Genomic DNA, 20,118 nt, shown 5'->3' with positions numbered 1-20,118 from the left:
CGGACGTCCGTGCGCTCAAGGCCACGTCCGCGTCCGTCGACCGATAGTTTGCACGGTTATGTGTATTTCCATTGTCCAGATTCCCGTCCGCGGTCGATTCACGACGGACGTCCGCGTAGTGTGTTCCTAGCTTCATCAATGACGTTTCATAGGCAAAATAGTATTATAGCAAAGTAAACTTTATTGCAATAGTGCAAAGTACAATATAATATTAATATTTTACATACATAGACAATGATTGTGTTACAACGGTCATACACGATGCAGCAGGACACATATTTCTTGGTAATGCGTTCGTTAAATACGCCTCTGGATTAAAAAGTTTACTCACATGGTGTAACTTCCTCTTAATATTTTAATGCAAAATATTTTGAATGTATCCTTTCTTTCCCTTTCTATTTGCCTCTGTTGCATTTTGCATTGCATTTGTAAATGTGAAAAATACAGTATTATTTTATTAATAATCGCTGCAGCAGTACGATATGAAAGCAAATCTAAACAATAATAATATTGTTGTTAGTGCGATTAAAATAATTTACGATATTCCTGATTAAAATAACTCAGAAACTTGTGAACTTCATCAAGAATGGCACCGAAAAAGAAAACTGAAAATACATCCCTTTTACTGAAAATACCGAAAGAAAAGACATCGAAAGCAAAAACATCCAAACCAAAGAACGTTCTGAAAATAAAATTGCAAGCTAAAAGTAAGTATTTGGACCATACACTTTTTTGCAATTCTGCAAAATTCCTGGTCAATTCTAACTCAAACTCGTCATGTGATAACTGAAACACGCTTTTATTAATTATGTTAGTTGTTAACTTATATTTTACTGTGAAACTGTGTGAAGGCCTTAAAATAACATAAGTTGCAGTTTGGGACATCTTCTGTTATAAACATTTCATTTTTGATATCTATACATATATTAATCACAGTAGAGTTTCAATTTATTCACCTTTTAACAGTTATCAACAAGCATGCTGATCCAATTAAAGCAAAGATTTGATGACAATTGTTTTTTTGGCATTATTTTGTAACCACCAATTCAAATAAAAAATGTTGTGATTAATTTTCTACCTTTCTCTTAGTTTACCTGGTCCAACGAATAAATATTATTGCTTTAGGTACGGTTATATGTCCTAGATATGTAGAGGAAATCAGTGGAATAGTAGGGGCGAAAAGTGGGTTTTAGTACAGGTTTAAAGAATGTTATACATTAATAATATCATGTCATATGTTTGAAGTCATCATTATTGTTATTGTGTATCACAATTTCACTTTCATTCAACCCCCTGCTAAGAGTGGCACTCAACTTGAGTAGTTTCATGTGTAATTATACAGGGGTCTTAAGGCAGTGTCCCATCTTGCCATTTAATAGCTAAGCACCTGAATTTGTGTATGTGCACGGGAAAATGTCCCACTTTGTTGATTGCTATAAAGCCGCTTTGTCAGTTTATTCATATTCCTAAAGGTACAAGTAAATCTCGCCTTAATAGTAACCAACAAAGTGGGATGTTTTTACTAAACCCATTCATATGAAGATATTATCTAATGTAACCTGTTCCACCTTCAAATCAAGACTGAACAGGCATCTTCTGGGTGAGCTCACTCCATCGTTACCTTTGGCTAGTCTGTAGCCAAGAGTAAGCCCGTTTATAATACTAATAAAAAATAAAAGTGGGTGAATCAACTTTCTCTTGCCTGTTATTGCCATGGTTACGGTGCCCGGAGTCACAATGATTTTTTTGCAAAATTATGTTACTGAAATTATGCAAGCATGCAATGTAGTCTATGTTTGTAGGTGGCAAAATAAGGAAAGGGCTTGTTAACATCAGAAAAATCGAGGGTTTACTGGTGAAACCGATAAATCAAGATAATATGACCTTGAAATAACAACATTGTGGAAATTACACATAGTTAGAATTTCAAAAACCAGTTTGCACAACTTATCGGGTTTCACCAGTGAACCCTCGAAATGCATGTTTGCGTAGTTTAAGTAGTATAATTTTGCATAAAACCAGCGTGACCCAGGGCACCGTAACCATGGCAATAACAGGCGAGAAAAAGTTGATTCACCCAAGAATCAATTTTATTGTCACTTTAAATAAAATTATTTGTTTTGTCTAGATTTAAAGAATGCCATTGGTGAGAAGAAGAAAACCTTGAAGACTTTGAAGCAAAAAGGTCCTGCGGATCCGAATACCGGGAATACGAAGATAGATCGAGTGAATGGAGGTTACTATTATATTTTTATTGATTACAAAACCAAATGACAGAATAATTCTTAGTCTTCAAATAAGGCATGTTGGCATTATCCAAAACAGCAATTTTGCTCTGAGGCACTACATCCATACTAATATTATAAATATATATATAGCCTTGATTCCCATATCTAGTTTGTTCGATGTATTGCTATTATTATTATTATTTCTTTAGTTAGTATGGATCCCTCTTTGGGTGAAGGCCTCCCCCAGTTTTTTCCAGCTTTCTCTGTCTTCTCCTGTCTTCATCCACTGTTTTCCGGCTATATGGGTAATGTCTTCAGACCAGCGTTTCTTAGGTCTATGGGCGGGTCGTTTGCCATGTGGGCCGTTCCATTTTGTGGTTTGTATGGTCCATCTTTTGTCTGTCATACGGGCGACATGACCAGCCCAGTTCCACTTGAGTTTGAGGGCGTGTGTGAGAGCATCGGTTACCTTACTTTTCTCTCTAATTTTTTGAGTGTCTTATTTTGTATATTTTCCTTAGTCCCATCATACTTCTCTCCATGGCTCTCTGCGTGGTTCTTATTTTGTCTTTCACTTTTTTGGTGTATACCCATGTTTGGCCATACTAATATTATAAATGGGAAAGTGTGTGTGTCTGTTTGTTTGTCTGTCTTTTACGGCAAAACGGAGAGACTGATTGACATTATTTTTAAGTGGAGATAGCTGAAGGGATGGAGTGTGACATAGGTTGCTTTTTGTCTCTTTCTAACGCGAGCGAAGCCTCGGGCAGTAGCTAGTTAGGTATAAAGTTTCAAGTTTACATAGATGTAACATAAGTATGAGAAAAGAAAATATTGAAACAATGTATTGCAAACCAGTATACAAGTTTTGCGTAGATTGTTTGTTCTATAATACTAAGCAAATGAAGGAGTATAAATATTGTATAGATTAATTTATGTATGATGATTTTGTTGGTTTTTGGGGCTGCAATCATATCCCTCCATTGACTCCAGTCCTGGGTTACTTGGGTTGTAACACTTTTAAGTTCTCGCGCTTTGTACACATATTTAAAGTCAAATATAGGTCGAACGCGATTAATTAATATTATTTTACCTTTTTTTTTTGGGAAAAAAGGTAAAATAATGTTAATTAATCGCGTTCGACCTGTATGTGACTTTAAACTTGGGTTGTTTAACACCTTCCCTGTAGGAATTAAGTTAATTTGTAGCTAACCATATTTTGTATGACGTCTTAACATGCTATTTGCGAATAAATAAAAATGCTTCTTGTGAAATACATATAATTTTATGTAATAACCTAACCACAAAATTAAAATTTTCAAAAAAACGCCGACCCCGACATAGTGGACCGATTTTAACACTTTCGAAACCGGGCTCTACGCGGCGCTACGACATTTTCGCTACATACGGGGAAACCCATGTAATCGGCTACGCTTCTACGAGCGGTGTACCCGACAGTCGGGTTCTTGGTAGCGAAAGTGTTAATGAAACATGGCTAAGAACACTCCCGGCAAACTCAGCTTTCAGACAAAAAAACTAGATCTAAATCGGTTCATCCATTCGGGAGCATGATGGCACAGACAGACAGACACGTCAAACGTATAACACCCCGTCGTTTTTGCGTCGGGGGTTGAAAAGAATGGAAGGTTTCCACATGTGTGATGAAAGTTATTAATATTTATTTTTCTTTATTAGGGAAAGCACAGGCTTATAAAAGCAATACAGAAAGAAGATATTGGTGAACAATGACTTAGTTGTTTTTTTTTTAGTACGGTCCCCTGAGTCACATTGTTTTTTTTGCAAAATTTTGTTACTCAAATTATGCAAGCATACATGTAGTCCATGTTTGTAGGTGGCAAAATAAGGAAAGAGCTTGTTAACATCAGAAAAATCTAGGGTTTACCGTAATCATGGCAATAACAGGCAAGAAAAAGTTGATTCACCCAAGAATCAAATATATTGTCACTTTTATTTAAATAAAATTATTTGTTTTGTCTAGATTTAAAGAATGCCATTGGTGAGAAGAAGAAAACCTTGAAGACTTTGAAACAAAAAGGTCCTGTGGATCGGGAAACAAATAAGATGCTGGTCATGAACCCTGTGAATGATACGAAGATAGATCGAGTGAATGAAGGTTACTATTATATTTTTATTGATTACAAAACCAAATGACAGAATAATTCTTAGTCTTCAAATAAGGCATGTTGGCATTATCCAAAACAGCAATTTTGCTCTGAGGCACTACATCCATATTAATATTATAAATGGGAAAGTGTGTGTGTCTGTTTGTTTGTCTGTCTTTAACGGCAAAACGGAGAGACTGATTGACATTATTTTTAAGTGGAGATAGCTGAAGGGATTGAGAGTGACATAGGCTACTTTTGGTCTCTTTCTGACGCGAGTGAAGCCTCGGGCAAAAGCTAATTAGGTATAAAGTTTCAAGTTTACATAGATGTAACATAAGTACGAGAAAAGAAAATATTGAAACAATGTATTGCAAACCAGTATACAAGTTTTGCGTAGATTGTTTGTTCTATAATACTAAGCAAATGAAGAAGTATAAATATTGTTTACATTAATTTATGTATGATGATTTTGTTGGATTTAAGGGCTGCAATCATATCCCTCCATTGACTCCAGTCCTGGGTAACTTGTGTTGTTTAACACCTACAGGAATTAAGTTAATTTGTAGCTCACCATATTTTGTATGAGGTCTTAACATGCTATTTGCGAATAAAGAAAAATACTTCTTGTGAAATATAATTTTTATGTAATAACCTAACCACAAAATTAAAATTTTCAAAAAAACCCCGACCTCGACCGATAGTGGACCGATTTTCATGAAACATGGCTAAGAACATTCCCGACAAACTCAGCTTTCAAACAAAAAAAAACTAGATCTAAATCGGTTCATCCATTCGGGAACTACAATGCCACAGACAGACACGTCAAACGTATAACACCCCGTCGTTTTTGCGTCGGGGGTTAAAAGAATGGACGGTTTCCACATGCGTGATGAAAGTATTTAATATTTATTTTTCTTTATTCGGGAAAGAATTAGTCATAAGAAAGCAATACAGAAAGAAGATATTGGTGAATAATGACTTAGTTTGTTTTTTTTTTTCAGTGGCTTTGGCACAATTAGTTAAAAGTTGCCCTGTTGCCGTCACCGAGAGTGCCCCGGCTCCTGTGGCTAAGAAAAGGGGCAGGAAAAAGAAGATACCGGACCCAGGTATTTTTTTTTTCTGTTTGTCTCTTGTCTACATATCATCACTATTACTTTGACAAAAACTTGTACTATTTTCTTCTGACGATGAAAAGAAAAATGTAAGTATGTATGGAATGCGTATAAAGTTACTGAGTTTTAACTTTGAGGAACAGTATGAGATACGAGGTTTTTTCAAAGTAGTGACATACATATAGTACATAAGTCACCAATTGAGTCCCTTTTAACTCTTTGTCAATTGGACAGGGTTCAAAAAACTGGCAAATTTAAAAACCTTGAGGTTAAGACGATACAGGAGGGGTCAATTCTCCATACAAACGTTCTCGACTATTTCCTCCCTGGTTTTTGAAGATAGAGCAATGATTTTTTCAACATAGATATTAAATTTATCTGTGTCGGACCGTTTTGATTTTCTTGATATTGTTATTTTTAAAGACGCTAGAGCCCATCAAAAATTTCCAAAAACTAAACGGTCCGACACAGATTATTTCATTGTTATTCAGATTCTCAAATTTCGTTAAGATTGATTAAGTTTTGAAGAAGGAAATAGTCGAGAGCGGAACCTCGATTTTAAAGGTTTTTTCGCAATATCTTTTAACTGAGTTTTGAGGACAATTTATTTTCGATAAATCTAGTTAATAACACTAGTATATTAAACTAGAATTCCTTAATTTAAAGGGGAGCTCCTTTCTATTTTAGCATTTTCGATCCTGTATCGTCTTAAGCATCTACTGTTTTCATTAGTAGTGTTTCGTATTTCTAACAAAATGTTGGTGGTAACTACTTGGGAAAAAGTTCACCAGTGGTGACTAGTTTTATAGATGTTTACCCCCAAACAGAATTGTGGTAACTACTGGGATTTTTTCCTCATTAGTTACAAGGTGGTAAAGAAGCAGTAGTTACCAGTGGTTACAAATTGGTGGAGTGATATGTAATGGGAAATGGGAATATAAGTAAAACTGATCAAAATAATAAGGTAAAGTCATACCAAGCTATTATGGCAGCTATTTTAACAATTAAAATGTTATTTTAAACATCAAACTTCTATGAAATTATGGTGTTCAATTGCACATATAGGGCTATCAAAATGCTGCCAAGAGAGTTTAGTCTGACTTCAATCACTAATCAATTAATTAGGCTTGTGTCGTTCACGAACTATGAACGGTTAGGAATAAAATCCCATCAATGACCGAAATGAACTGAATCTTACCGTGGTCTGAGAATCGGTCTTTGCTCATTTAGTTCAGTATAGGATCGGCGAGCGCGAGCGGTTGGGATCGAGAACGAATGTGTGACTGCGCCGACCGAGAGCGAGAGCTACTTAGCAGAGCAACAAAAAGTCAAGTTTTCATATTAAACTTCGGTTACTTACAACCTTTCGGCCGGAATGTTACTATCTGTGGACTATTCGTATCATTTTGACACTATTCGGTCCCATTCGTTCTGATCTTTCCGACCGCAGTGGTCGCTGGTCTGGCTGAACTAAATGAGCAAAAGACCTAAAAGAGCGAACTAGTTCGTGGGAGCGATTGAACGAGATCGGAGCGCTCCGATCAACGAACGAAACGGCACAAGCCTACAATTAATTGCGAATGCGAATGAATATATTTATTTGATGACATACCTACATAGCGTGCCATTCACGAAGTCGCGCGATTTGACAAATCTAACCTTTAAGACGATACAGGAGGGGTCAATTCTCCATACAAACGCTCTCGACTATTTCCTCCCTGGTTTTTGAATATAGAGCAATGATTTTTTCAACAGAGATTTTTATTATTGTTATCGCGACGGACCGTTTTATTTTTTTGATATCCTTTTTTTAAAGACGCTAGAGCCCATCAAAAATTTCCAAAAACGGCCTTATTGATTATGGCGCAAAAAAGGTGTGGTATTCAAAATTGGTAATAATTAGCCAAAAAAACTAAACGGTCCGTCACAGATTACTTCATTGTTATTCAGATTCTCAAATTTGTTACGATTGATTAAGTTTTGAAGGAGGAAACAGTTGAGAGCGGAACCTCGATTATAAAAATTTTTTCGCAATATCTTTTAACTGAGTTGTTCTGAATGGACATTTTTTTCTATAAATCTAGTTAATAAAACTAGTATATTAAACTAGAATTCCTTAATTGAAAGGGAAACTCCTTTCTATTTTAGCATTTTCGCTCCTGTAGCGTCTCAAGCTAGGAACATACTACGCGGACGTCCGTCGTAAAACGACCGCGACCGCGACCGATCAGTGTGCACGGAACAAAACATCCAGAGAGCCAGATTTCGATCGGACGTCCGTGCGCTCAAGGCCACGTCCGCGTCCGTCGACCGATAGTTTGCACGGTTATGTGTATTTCCATTGTCCAGATTCCCGTCCGCGGTCGATTTACGACGGACGTCCGCGTAGTGTGTTCCTAGCTTCAATCGCATGAAAATATGAACCAAGGCACGCGTCTATGTGAATGACACGACTTAGGCCTAATTTAGACGACATGCGAACTCGCATGCGATTTTAGTTACATTGGGGGCTGTTCACGTTACATACAATTTTGCACAGCCATCAAATACCGCAATGTAATAATTAACTCGTTGTAACTGTGCGAGTTCTCGTCTAAATGGGCCCTTAAGTTAGATGCCTACATTTGATGGTCTTTAATACAATACTATATTTTTAGAAACGGCTGTGGTCGTTCCTAAGAAAAATCCCAAGTTGCCTACAAAGGCCAAAGTTGCGCGTAAAAAAGCGGAGAAGGTAGCAAAACCAAAAACGCCCAAAGGTAGGCCATTGCAGTACCTGCAGTAGTTAGAAAATATACGCTTGCTTGTAGTTTTCGGGTATAGAAAGATAAGGTAAAAAACGTGTTATATTAGAAGTACTTACAATGGGGGCTATCGCGTATGAATTTGCCACTAGAGGCGATGTTGTCACATGAGATCTAAAAAACTACTACAACAGGTTTTGGCGGGCTTCGTGATATAAATTATATACATACATACAATCACGCCTGTTTCCCAGAGGGGTAGGCAGAGATCACGGATTTCCATTTACTACGATCCTGACAAACCACTTTCGCTTCACACACTTTCATAACGTTTCTCATACACGCTCGTCGGTTAAATCATATTCATAAATTATATTTTCCTTAATTTACCTGTTGAAAAGTGATCTCCTTCGTGGATTTTTTTTCCAAAATCTGTAAATGCCATTTTTCATCATTTGAAATTGATGGATGGTCCCCTTAGACTATTTTCATGTAGGACTACGGGATGTCATAGCTGCCCTTACTGACCCGCTGTCAAAACACACCCTGTATAAGTCCTCATAGTAAAAATTAAAAAAAAAATTGAATGCACTTTTACTAAGTTTTGAAAATAAAATGAAGTCTTCTTTCAGCAAAATATGCTATCTATGATATTTAAGGTACTTTCCCTCCATGTGGCATCGCCGTGGGACACCCTGTATATTTACATAGATTTGGCGATGAATGTGCACGCTTTGAAAGCGGAATTAAGAAAAATAGTCGAAAAAGTATAATGATACGTTATTTATAATGAATAATCTAGATATTTTATTTATAATTAGTTAATGAGATTCAAAACTTTGTTTCGGCGCCGATCTTATAAGTCGCCTTTAATTTTGACAGCTATATCTCTGGACCTTACTCAACAGTGGCGCCAACTGGTGAGCAAAAAAACGATAGTCCCCATTCTATTAGAGAAATAAGCTTTGTGTATTTCTAGCTTTAAAAAATACTTAAAAACATGGGTAATGTAAGAGGTGAGGTGAGGAGAGGCAGTGGTGATGGTGATGCTTATCTGCATTTTTTTTTAATATTATATGCTAATACTTTTTCTCTTTATCTGTACTTTTTTCCTCATAGATACTTCTTTTCCTCAGTAGAGTAATCATGTTTGTAGAGTAGAACTATCATAGTTATCTGATATTCAAGAAATATAATAGGGTAATACTTGACCACCATCCAAATCAGGTCCTTTTTCAGAACCGTCAAAACGATTTGTTACTATGAAATCTATATTGAAATAGAAATGATGTCACGACAGTGACTGTCGAGTTGCTTAATTTATAGTTCTGTACGATGTACGATTCATAAATTAGAATTGTATTCAAAAGTAACTGATGTCTACATTTTTCTATTAAATAATTTATCTGAAATGCAGTCAAACATCCTCTTAAGCTGAAACTTTTTTCGGTTGCAGCTCCAAAACGTAAGGCTTCCAAGATTCCACCTATAATTAGTCCGCTTCCAAAAAAAAGTCGTCCGTCGAAGCGAGGTAAGCTTGCGGACGACATCTCCACAAACTCTTCTATGAGCAACATTCAAGAAAAAACAATTAAGGAAACTCAAAATGTTCCTGTGGTTCCCAATATACCAGCAGAAAATAATAATGACTCAAGAAGAACATCTGTCACTAGCGCGCCAGCTTCCGAATTGTCCTGGACCAAAGACATATCTGGTTCCAGTACCACAACTTGCATCACTGTCACCAGTGTCACCAACAACGATTTCGTGCGTATAGACGGCAAACTGCCTAAAATAGAACTAGTTAAACTTAAAACCCAATCGGCAAGTCAAAAATCAGAAGAAGTGTCGCATGAAGTGGAAATGGAGCCAGTTTTAGTGAATGACCTTCCTAACTCGTTAATAAATACGCAAACGGTAGAACCTAATACTGGCGAAGTGGAGCCAGAGCATTCACTTACAGAAGACAGCAGTAGCAGCAGCAGCAGCTCTTCCAGTTCGTCTTCTAGTTCCTCTCGAAGCGATGACACTGCCACAGAAAACGGCTTAAATCTAAGCATAATATCTTCAATCTCCGCTCCTCCATACAGCCCGACTTATACACAAAACGCCCAAAGCTTTGATAAAAACAAACACGACGAAGTCACTTCAATACTAGCGATTCTTGCGCCAAGTTTGGAAAAACTGGACCTGAATTTTCCGGATATCGAGGATGAGGAGGAAGATTTTGATATGAGTCCTTTCGAAGAGAAGGTTTCCAAGTATTTAGAGGAGGAGTATAATACTATACTAGAGTGTAATTTCCTAAACCGAATTTTATCCGAAACCAATGTGCCAAGTGCTCCCGAAATCGAAAAGAAACATAGCAAAGAACCAGACTTTCTTGTGCCTAATCAAAGTGTGCTTACCGAAAAAAGTGCTTGTGATTTTAACGATGCGCCGAGCAATATTTCGCGCCGACGGGACTCGTACGGTTCTGACATTACTGATCATGACGTGTTGCAAATTTTCGATCCCGACAACGACCTGGATTCCACCAGGATGGGCAGCTCGGCTTCCATTTTCGAGGAATACGTTCCCCAACCCGTTATACAGAGGCCCCGTACGATGACCTACCAACCTTCGAAACTAGACGAGGTAGAAGCGAGTGCCAAAAAACCCGTGTGCGAAAAACAAAACGCTGATTCCACTTCCATTCACAAGGAAACAGAACTCGATGGTACTTCTAACGATACGCCCGAGAGAATTAGTGAACCAAGTCAGGTACCAACAAAGAACGTGGCAACAGAAATGAAAATGCCACCGCTGACTATCTACTACTACCCGTTCCCTTCTCGCACTAGAAGCGCGGCGCTGCACGGAGTTTGCTTCTTCAACCTAACCTCGACCTGTAACAAGCAAGACCAAACCCACCTAACCTACTTCCCTCACCGATTCATCGAAGAAGACGAGTTTAGGGCCCGAATTTACCAAATCAGCGAAATACAATTCTTCCAAGAGTATAACAACATCGCGAAATGGACGACATTAAGAAATAAATACGTCAAATGCTTCATCGACGAGTGTCAAAGACGAGAACTCCCTAAAATCCTAGTCGAAATAGTTGTAGATTTTCTAATTAGAACCCCTTCGAATACAGTAGAAGATAAAAATTTTAGAGTCCAAGTGATAGAACACGCATTGATACACCTCAACAGTTGGAACTTGATGGTTTGTCGGCACTTGCTCGAATGCAAAGTGGGAGAGGAAGTACTATGTGATGTGTTTATGAAAGTGATAGCGAATACACAGAATTTTTCACGGTTCAAGTTAGTGTTCATGAATCTGACTGATTTCATGGTTCGCGCGAATCGGACGTTTGAGTTTGATGTGGCTTGTCAGATACTGGAGAGAGTTGGTATTCTGCCTTTTGAAGCTCCGGTGGCGAGGAGTCTTATATCAATTATAGGAAAGACTGATAGAGAGATATTTAAGAACAATATGACCAGGAGGTTCGAGTTGTTGCTGGAGACTTGGAGCAAGGAGTTATATAATAAGTATTTGTTGATCAAGATGGTGGGTGTATCGGTAGAGCCGGGCAGTGAGCCTGGTGCGTCGTTGCCGCCATCTTTGCCGTCCCCGTGTGGCAGTCAGGAGCTTGAGCCATTGATTAACCCGAAGGGCTCACAAGAGTTTGAGCAGAGGTACACCTCTCCGGACACAACGAATGTGGATAGTGTGGTGAGTACTTTAAATTAGTCAATATGCTTAGATTTAGAGCTTCTGCAAGTACCTACCAACTTTTTTTCTTTAATATATAATATACAAGTACAGAAGGCTCACTCCTTTGATGTTTGCAAAATGACGCCATTCTAAATTCTTACTTACATTCACAAACGGCCCGCACGCCAGCAGCCGACATTGAATTCTATTGCGCCGCGCGAAGGTCGTCACCACTGAATGGGCCGCGAACTCGCGGCCGCCGGCATGTATGTGTAGCGCGGTGATAGAACCGCGGAGTCGCCCCTGGTAACATTGGATATTTGCCTAGGTTCGAGATCTAAAAATATGTTGATAAAGAATGGCCTAAACATGGTACTCGACTGAAAAGCTTTGTATTATATCACGATTGTATAAAAAATACTATTACCGTTTTCAGAACAAACAGGTCACGGAGCCCACTATAATCCGGACATTCAACCACCTGGACATGAGGCCGCCGCTCGGCATGTGCATGGCGCGGCCTCCCCGGCCTCCGCGGCCGCACTACCACAAGTACCCGTTCGGGGCGGAGCGCGGCTTCCCGCCGATGCAGCGGATGCCGTACATGAGGCACCCGAGGCCTATGAAGAGGCCGCCGCCCAGACCTGATCGGCCGCCGGCTGTATGTTGATTTTTTTTACTAGGCTCCAGTTGTAAAAAGTAGCGAATTACATACACAGAACACCCCACTAGAAGCCTAATGCAAGCGATATTGTTCGAGACGCAAATCACCAATCCTTGCGGGGTGAGGCGGGCGCGCACGGTGCTGCCATTGGTCGTTTCAAATAATGGCGCGCCTTTACGATTAGCAGTAGGGATGGGAATGGGACATGTCTATTATAGACAATGGTACCGGTACCAGTACTGTGGTGAATTTGTTTTGCAACAAATTATAATAAGGCCTAGTTACCCTTCGGGTTGGAAGGTCAGATGGCAGTCGCTTTCATAAAACTAGTGCCTACGCCAAATCTTGGGATTAGTTTCCAAAGCGGACCCCAGGCTCCCATGAGCCGTGGCGAATGCCGATGCCGGGATAACGCAAGGAGGATGATGATTGTGGTAGCACCTCAATAAAAATCATTCTAGTAACTAATAACTAAACTGTGCATTTTTACTTACGTTTACTAAGTTAAATTACCAACTAAATATTCTAAACTAATCAATCAACTAAATAACACTACAGACTCTACAGATTCTAGATAATTATTCACAATTACAAATCTGCTTTCTTTTATATTTCATAAAATGGTAGCACATGGTACGAACGGTAGTACGAAGTTCCCGCAACAGACATAAACTAACATGGCCCCATCCCTAGTCGTTTACGTGAAAGGGATAGCATATCGCATTGTTAACTAGGCAAAAAGGGATGGACGCGCCTTGGCGCCGCTCAGTACAACCATATTGACCAGTATAAATGAACTCCGCGGATAATAAACAATATTCAACAAAATAATTAATTTGTCTTAACTGTGGAATGTTATTCCATCTTTTTTATATGTAGAAGTGTTAGAAGACTTGCCACACCACTTTATGCTGCAAGAGACCATTGTTTGCAACCAAATTTGATTATTTAAGATTTTTTCCCGCGCGGACACGAACGCTGTTAGCGGGTCGTATACTTGGGCGCTACTGATCGGTGTCGCACGCGTTCAAACTTTTATAAACCTGATTTGTCGTATGCTTGGTGACCGCGAGTCGCCCTGTAAGGGCCGTCTTGTTGTATTGGTCTGTGATTACATATTAAAAAAAAAAAACAGTCGAATGGAGAACCTCCTCCTTTTTTGAAGTCAGTTAAAAAGTAGAAAACTGCCTTGGTTGACTCTTGAAGTCTAGGCTAATCAGCAGTAGGTAACTTTGATTATTTATACGATGACTAGGCTAAGGATTTTTATCGCTTACCGTGGTTCTAAAATCCTTAGAATCGCCATTCGAAAAAAATTCCAAGTCAAAACTACGTTCGATTTAAATTAACTCAGTAACGATGTGACAGTATGTATAAATATTTATACATATTGAATATGACATTATACTGTTTGACTTTGACTTCGAAAATTTTTCATATGGCGACTCCACGAATTTAAGAACCACGGTCCTAAAAATTCCTAAGCCTAACGATGACTGATTATTTAAATAGACGAACTATTTTGAACAGCTGACCGAGAGCCGCCATATTGCCGAGCAAATTGCTCGGGCGAGGCAAACGTTGCGCGCGAAGCATTGTCTTGCGAGGCGTGCGGTCAGTGTGGACCCGTCTAATGAAAAATTATCTAAATAATAATCAGAAAAGACTAAAAAAACGATGGAATTTATTTCTTTAAGTTAGTTTTTAGGATTTCATTTGGTACAAAATGTATGTATCTAACATACTCGGCGTAATCGAGGAACAAAAATTAATGAGTCGGTGTTAGGTTAATAATTTTTTTTTATATGGAATTGATAGGTAATCATATATTGTTTTCATTTAAGATTTTCACAAAATCGCCAGCGGCGAGCAAAATGCAACGCTATTATAATAGCAGGGACGCATTTTTTAAACTTTTTGATATGAGAAACGTGAGTTCTGTATTTAGAGTGAAGAATGTGAATATTAGTCATTAGAGTCAATGAGTAGAATCGATATACATATAGAGTCGGTCAATACATTAGAAATGAAAAGTTGAAAAGTCGTTGGGTCCTTACTATAGATTTTTGCTATTTGTATTTTATATTTAAATATGCAGTCTTTTGTAACTATATTAGAGTTTTTATAATACGTGTGTAGATATCACGTTAGGTATCATATCATATCATGAAACTCGCACGCTCGTGTTTTAAGACCTTTATTTTTGAAGTAAGTATATCATTAATTTTTAATATGTAGCGTATTCATGTCTTATATTATTGGCCACATACAAACTTTTAACCTTTTGACATTGAGTTTAAAAAAATATCCCACTATCAGATCGGAACCATTGGTTCAGCTTGGCATAAAATAGTAGAAATTGAACTTTTTTTTATCATGGCAACATTTAGTTTTCTGATACAGAAGTGTCAAAATAGTTGCCACATGCAAAGCGGTTTACATAGACGGTGGCGCCCCTATTATTGTCTACTCTTTTTTCCAGGTTGTATGTGCATTTTTGATAAATTTTATGTTTTTCCTACTCAGAATCACGAGCCCTTTCGATCTAGGATAAAAATCGAGAGACAAAAAAACTGTCCCAAAATTTTCTATTATTTTGCATACTTTCCACTTTGTAACCGCTGTGCAACGTGTTTAAAAAATAGTAACGAAGTGGAAAAATTAAATATGGGACGCTTTTTTCCGCCTAGTAGGATCGAAAGTGCTCGTGATTCTGAGTAGGAAAAACATTAAATTTACCTATTTGAGAAAAAAAGTTTTCGAATCTTTTTTCACGAAAATGCCTGTATCTACTCGTAATTTAGAAAAAAAACATAATGATAAATAGATTCTTACATTACTTTTTTTTTTACAGAAGTTCCAACGAAGATATGGGCCGGAGTTTTAAATTTAACTATTAGCCGTCTAAGAGGTAAATTATCTAGTAAGTTTAAATCGTTACTTTATTGTAAAATTTAAGTTGAATAATAGTTTTTTGAATTGTTGGACCTGATTAAAGAATATTTTATTTGTTCACTTGTAAAAAAAAGTTTTATATCGAGTAAGACTCGTTCTTAAGGATACTGTAAAATTAATATTAATGTACAATTGACACTGAATATGTATATTTAAAATTTGACTTGCTGGCAAAAACGTACACCCACCCATATTTATAAACACTGTAAGCCCAAACTATATAGATATGACACGACTAAACAGGTTAAAAGATAGGCGGACAGTGACAGATCCGCTTCCTATTTGTATTTGGTTGGTTAATTGACTAATGTAATAATGTTGTAACTACCCGAAAATGTACAAATTATTTTTTTAAATTTCTTAAGTACCAGACGCAGAGTTTTGCGTAATATTTTAATATCCCTTATTGAGGCTTTTAGTGCGTTTATAAATAAGGGCGGAAATATTGCTCTTAATACTAAATATCTTTCATAATTTGAGTACAACTGACATCAATATCATTTAAGTTATAAGCCTTAAGTTACAAAAACATTTTGCAATAAATTTAAGGCAAGTTAACGTTACTTACTCGTAGATATAGTTTTCCGTCCTGTGTTCTTATTTTCCTAAATAGCTTTTTTTGAAACTAATTTTTGGGACTCCCTGTATACATTTAAATGTATAATACCGACATGCTTACTTTACTAGTAAACTGGTACCTATTATTGATGCGAAAAGTTTTTCAAGCCCAAGTGGTTTTTGAAGTGAGACTTCTAATGCGTTGTTATTAAAAAAACAACACAATACCTACGAAGTTTCTCTTCTTACGTGCGGAGGGACTGCACACATTTTTTTTGTGTACGACCACGTTGCATGTAAGTAATGTGACTCCCTCTGTCCGCTGTATATGTATGTCTATCCATCTGCCAAACATCCTGTATATCAAGATGCTTATGTTTGAACCTAGGGTGGCTCAGTCACCAGTAGGTCTAGCACATGATTGCCGCGAGAGTATGTCGCCGCGAGATAGATGACACGTCTTCTTCTAACTGTATTAATGACATAAGGACGGGTAGTCTATCTCGCGGCGACATACTCTCGCGGCAATCATGTGCTAGGCCTACAGCAATGATATGTTACTCTTCGAAGGCCGCATAAACATTTGACATGCTCAACTCATATACATTAGAAAAAAAAAATACAAATTTAAGAAAACTAACTATGCTATTCTGTTTCCTATAATTGACCTAACTATATGCCGAAGTTAAGGGAATTCAATAAAAACACGGTGTATATGGCTCTACCAATAAGATCGAGTCAGATAGTTTTGCGGTCTCTGTTGTGTAACATATTATTGCTGATGACTGTTCCGTATAATATGCAGAATATTATAAACCTTAATTTTTAAAACTACCTTCCTCATATTTTAGGTACTCATAATATCTTAATCTTTTAAAAATAAGTTCCATAGAACTTTACAAAAGTACTAGGGATTATTGGCAAACTAGTTAAAATTCTAAACGAATGGTGCTAACTCTATTTGCATAATTTAGATTTTCTTATGATACCGTCTTTAACCCTTTAAATGCTTTACCCTTTATAGTGTAAGGCCTCAGTGCACGCGCATATTGAGCGTGCAGCGGGCCGGGCGCGCGGCGTGCACGTCAAACAATTGAAGCTCATACAACTGTCCTGAGTCGACGCTGTATAGCGTGCACGCTGCACGCTGGCGAGTCCGCCTCGCTACACGCCAAGCCGACCGAGCGTCCACGCAGACCTTTAAGGGGCTGACAACACCCAACTGAGCAAAATTGATGTTAATTGCGCAGTTTTTTAAGACAAACTAATAGTTTTAGTAAGGCAAGTAAATTATATGTTATTATTCATTATATTTCAACGAACATAGCCGTACTCGATACACGATTTAACGAAATCGGCTCGATAGAAAAAAATTGCAAAGATTGGTCTCGAGTTCGTCATTTAACGCTTCTAATGTCGTTCAATTATTCACTTAGTTGTCTTTAATTAAAATTACAATAACAAAAATATACATATCTAAAACACTAACGAAACATATTGCACAAATAATGCGTTTTTCTATTTTATTTTAATATTTTTCCGTACTTTTCCTACCTAGCCGCCCTGGCCCCGTAGCCGAATGGCATTTCTCCGACGCCAAACGAAAGCGATACGCCGCTGGCTCTGTCGCGCCAATACGCAAGCGCGATAGAGATAGATATCTACTAGCGCTTCGTTTCGTGAGCGTTTCGTGAGCGATTGTGCCATTCGGCTAGCCACCCTGTTTTAATGACATCGCGCTCTCACTTACTCCCATGCGAATAGACAGTGTGCGCTAGCGTCAAGGTCATTGGGTGCTGTCAGCGTCTTAGTCCCGAAGTACAAATTGAACTGTGGTAGCTGAGAGTTACAACTTCAAAAACATAAATGCTTATGGGTCTCAGGGTCTCAAAAAATTGGTTGTCTGTAAAGTCGGTTTACGGACGGTATTAGTTTGACGTCACAACATCAAACATTACAGTTGCGCTCTCGCTTGCGGGACGGGACAATTCGTTTGCGGAACGGGACAAAACGTCAACTTTTTCGTGCATGCAGCCCGTAGTAACGAGTTATTAGACGTTGTCACGTCAAAAACAAGCATCGCTCAAAGGCCAAGGCCCCGGGTCAATTAGAAAAATAAATTTTATTTACCTAATCATGATTAGGTAGTTTGACTTGAATCATTAGTATCATTACGACATCTTGTAACGACGACCTTAATATTTTAAACATATTTGATGCAGGTATTTGCTGTAGATCTGATATCTTAATGCTATATTTATATAATATGTTGTAGAAAGTCAGTTTTCTAAAAGGCACAATGTCTAAGGGACCATCTCCACTCAGGCGACGCATGTCCTGAGACGCGGAACGGACGTCAGCGCTACGCCGCTCGGATGTACCTACCTAATTTAAAATTTAAAAAACGTCTCCTTAGTACATTTTGTATAGGAAGGACGTAAGACGCGCCCCCAGGCGACGCGTCGCTTGGCGCGCACTGCGCCGCCTGGGGCGCGCCAAGCGACGTCCCTTGCGCGTCCTTCCTATACAAAACTAGCTTTTTCCCGCGGCTTGAGCGGCTTCGCCCGCGCACTTATCTAATCTTGTTTTCTTATACAAACTTTGGACCCCCATTTCACCTCATTAGGAGGTGAATTTAGAAAAATCCTTTCTTAGTGCTCCTCTATACCTTATAATGAACCTACGTGCCAAATTTGGAGTCTCTAGGACCAGCGGTTTCAGCTGTGCGTTGATATGTCAGTCAGTCAGTCAGTCAGTTTCTTCTTTTATATTATATATTTAGATGTACCTACTGAGGAGACGTTTTTTAAATTACATTCAGGCGGCGTGGCGCTGGGGTTCCCTCTATTTGGCATAATTTTAATTGTCCGAAACGATTTTCGCATAACAGACTTCGCATAATCGATTTTCGCCGAATGTTAATTTGACAGAAAACTTATTTGTCATAATCTGTTATAATACGAATATTACTTTGTCCGAAAATAAGTTCGCATAATTCTGTTAACGCCGATTGTTTTTATGAATAAAATTAATTCGTATAATTGTATTTGGCATATTTCTTAAAATCAGAATATCCACCCATACTAAATGCTGTCAAGAGAGTCTGTTTGGTTAGGTTAGAACTGCGACCTCAACAAATACAACATTTTGTCAAGAATTTCGGTAAGGTTAGGTTAGAACTGCAACATTAATATAGTAGTATTACCTACGATAAAAATTCTACGTGGTAAATTTCGACTAAACCATGTTATGCAGAAATAATTTATGCATAAAAACCATTCGGCGAATAACCTTTATGCATGAAATATATTAGGACAAACAAAAATATGCCTAGACAAATTATGCGTAACTATACTATGCCAAAACAGATTATGCGAAAGGTGAATTATGCCAATATAGATTATGCTAAAAATAATTCTTGATTGTATAATTATGCCAAAACAAGGGGAACCGTGGCGCTGACGTCCGTTCCGCGTCGGCGGTCGTGTGTCTCTTGAGTGTGGACGGTCCCTAAGTAAGTCCTGAGTGGACGCTCGGAGCGTCCGGTTCGGCGGGGCGGGCTCGCCCGCGTGCACGCTATGCGGCGTCGACTCAGGACACTTGTATGAGCTTCAATAGTTTGACATGCACGTGCACGCCAGCCCTGCTGCACGCCCGATATGAGCCTGCACTCAGGCCTTACGGCTCAGCCACGACATTGGTCTAAGCGCGGCAGCCACAGAGAACCTCCTATAGAGTGGCAGTCTTGTATATTTGGTTCGCGATACGAGTTACCAGTGTTTGGGGTGCGAGGAGCGGGCGGGGAATGTGTTAAGCGCGCTGTGATTGGCCGTTTCAAGGACGGCGGGCAGTCGCGCCAGATGAAAAGGGACAGAAGTATGACTGTCCCTCTACTGACGCGTAAGTGGCCAATGTAAGTTGACCTATGCCGGCTCTGAATAAATTATAGATATGACTTATTTGTGGAATGTAATGTCGTCTGTTTTTAAATTTGAGCTTCTTGTTACCTTTCCACACCATTTCACACTA

At 38.4% G+C, this 20,118-nt stretch overlaps 1 protein-coding gene across 4 annotated transcripts; it reads left to right on the top strand.

The window, feature by feature from the left end:
- The first annotated feature begins 424 nt into the window (after positions 1-424).
- Positions 425-15,977, top strand: LOC125236697 (muscle M-line assembly protein unc-89-like). 4 transcript variants are annotated; one of them, XM_048143613.1, is made up of 8 exons: positions 425-707; positions 2,129-2,185; positions 4,285-4,362; positions 5,356-5,460; positions 8,124-8,225; positions 9,667-11,930; positions 12,349-12,573; positions 15,431-15,977. In XM_048143613.1, exons 1-8 carry the CDS (start codon positions 587-589, stop codon positions 15,461-15,463), a joined length of 2,985 nt encoding a protein of 994 aa, XP_047999570.1. In that variant the 5' UTR covers positions 425-586; the 3' UTR covers positions 15,464-15,977. The 4 variants fall into 4 exon arrangements, with proteins under 4 accessions (XP_047999570.1, XP_047999568.1, XP_047999571.1 ...); XM_048143611.1 differs by having other exon boundaries at positions 2,129-2,236; positions 4,228-4,362; XM_048143614.1 differs by lacking the exon at positions 4,285-4,362 and having other exon boundaries at positions 2,129-2,236.
- The last annotated feature ends 4,141 nt before the right edge of the window (positions 15,978-20,118 follow it).

The sequence above is a fragment of the Leguminivora glycinivorella genome, chromosome 19, assembly GCF_023078275.1.
Source record: "Leguminivora glycinivorella isolate SPB_JAAS2020 chromosome 19, LegGlyc_1.1, whole genome shotgun sequence".
Lineage (NCBI taxonomy): Eukaryota > Metazoa > Arthropoda > Insecta > Lepidoptera > Tortricidae > Leguminivora > Leguminivora glycinivorella.
Note: the sequence above shows the minus strand (reverse complement) of the source record. Positions and strands in the feature narration are given on the sequence as shown.

Coding starts and splice junctions, on each gene's coding strand:
- LOC125236697 (XM_048143611.1), top strand. CDS start 587: ATGGCACCGAAAAAGAAAACTGAAAATACATCCCTTTTACTGAAAATA. Junction 708..2,128: donor AATAAAATTGCAAGCTAAAA/GTAAGTATTTGG, acceptor TGTTTTGTCTAG/ATTTAAAGAATGCCATTGGT. Junction 4,363..5,355: donor GATAGATCGAGTGAATGAAG/GTTACTATTATA, acceptor TTTTTTTTTCAG/TGGCTTTGGCACAATTAGTT.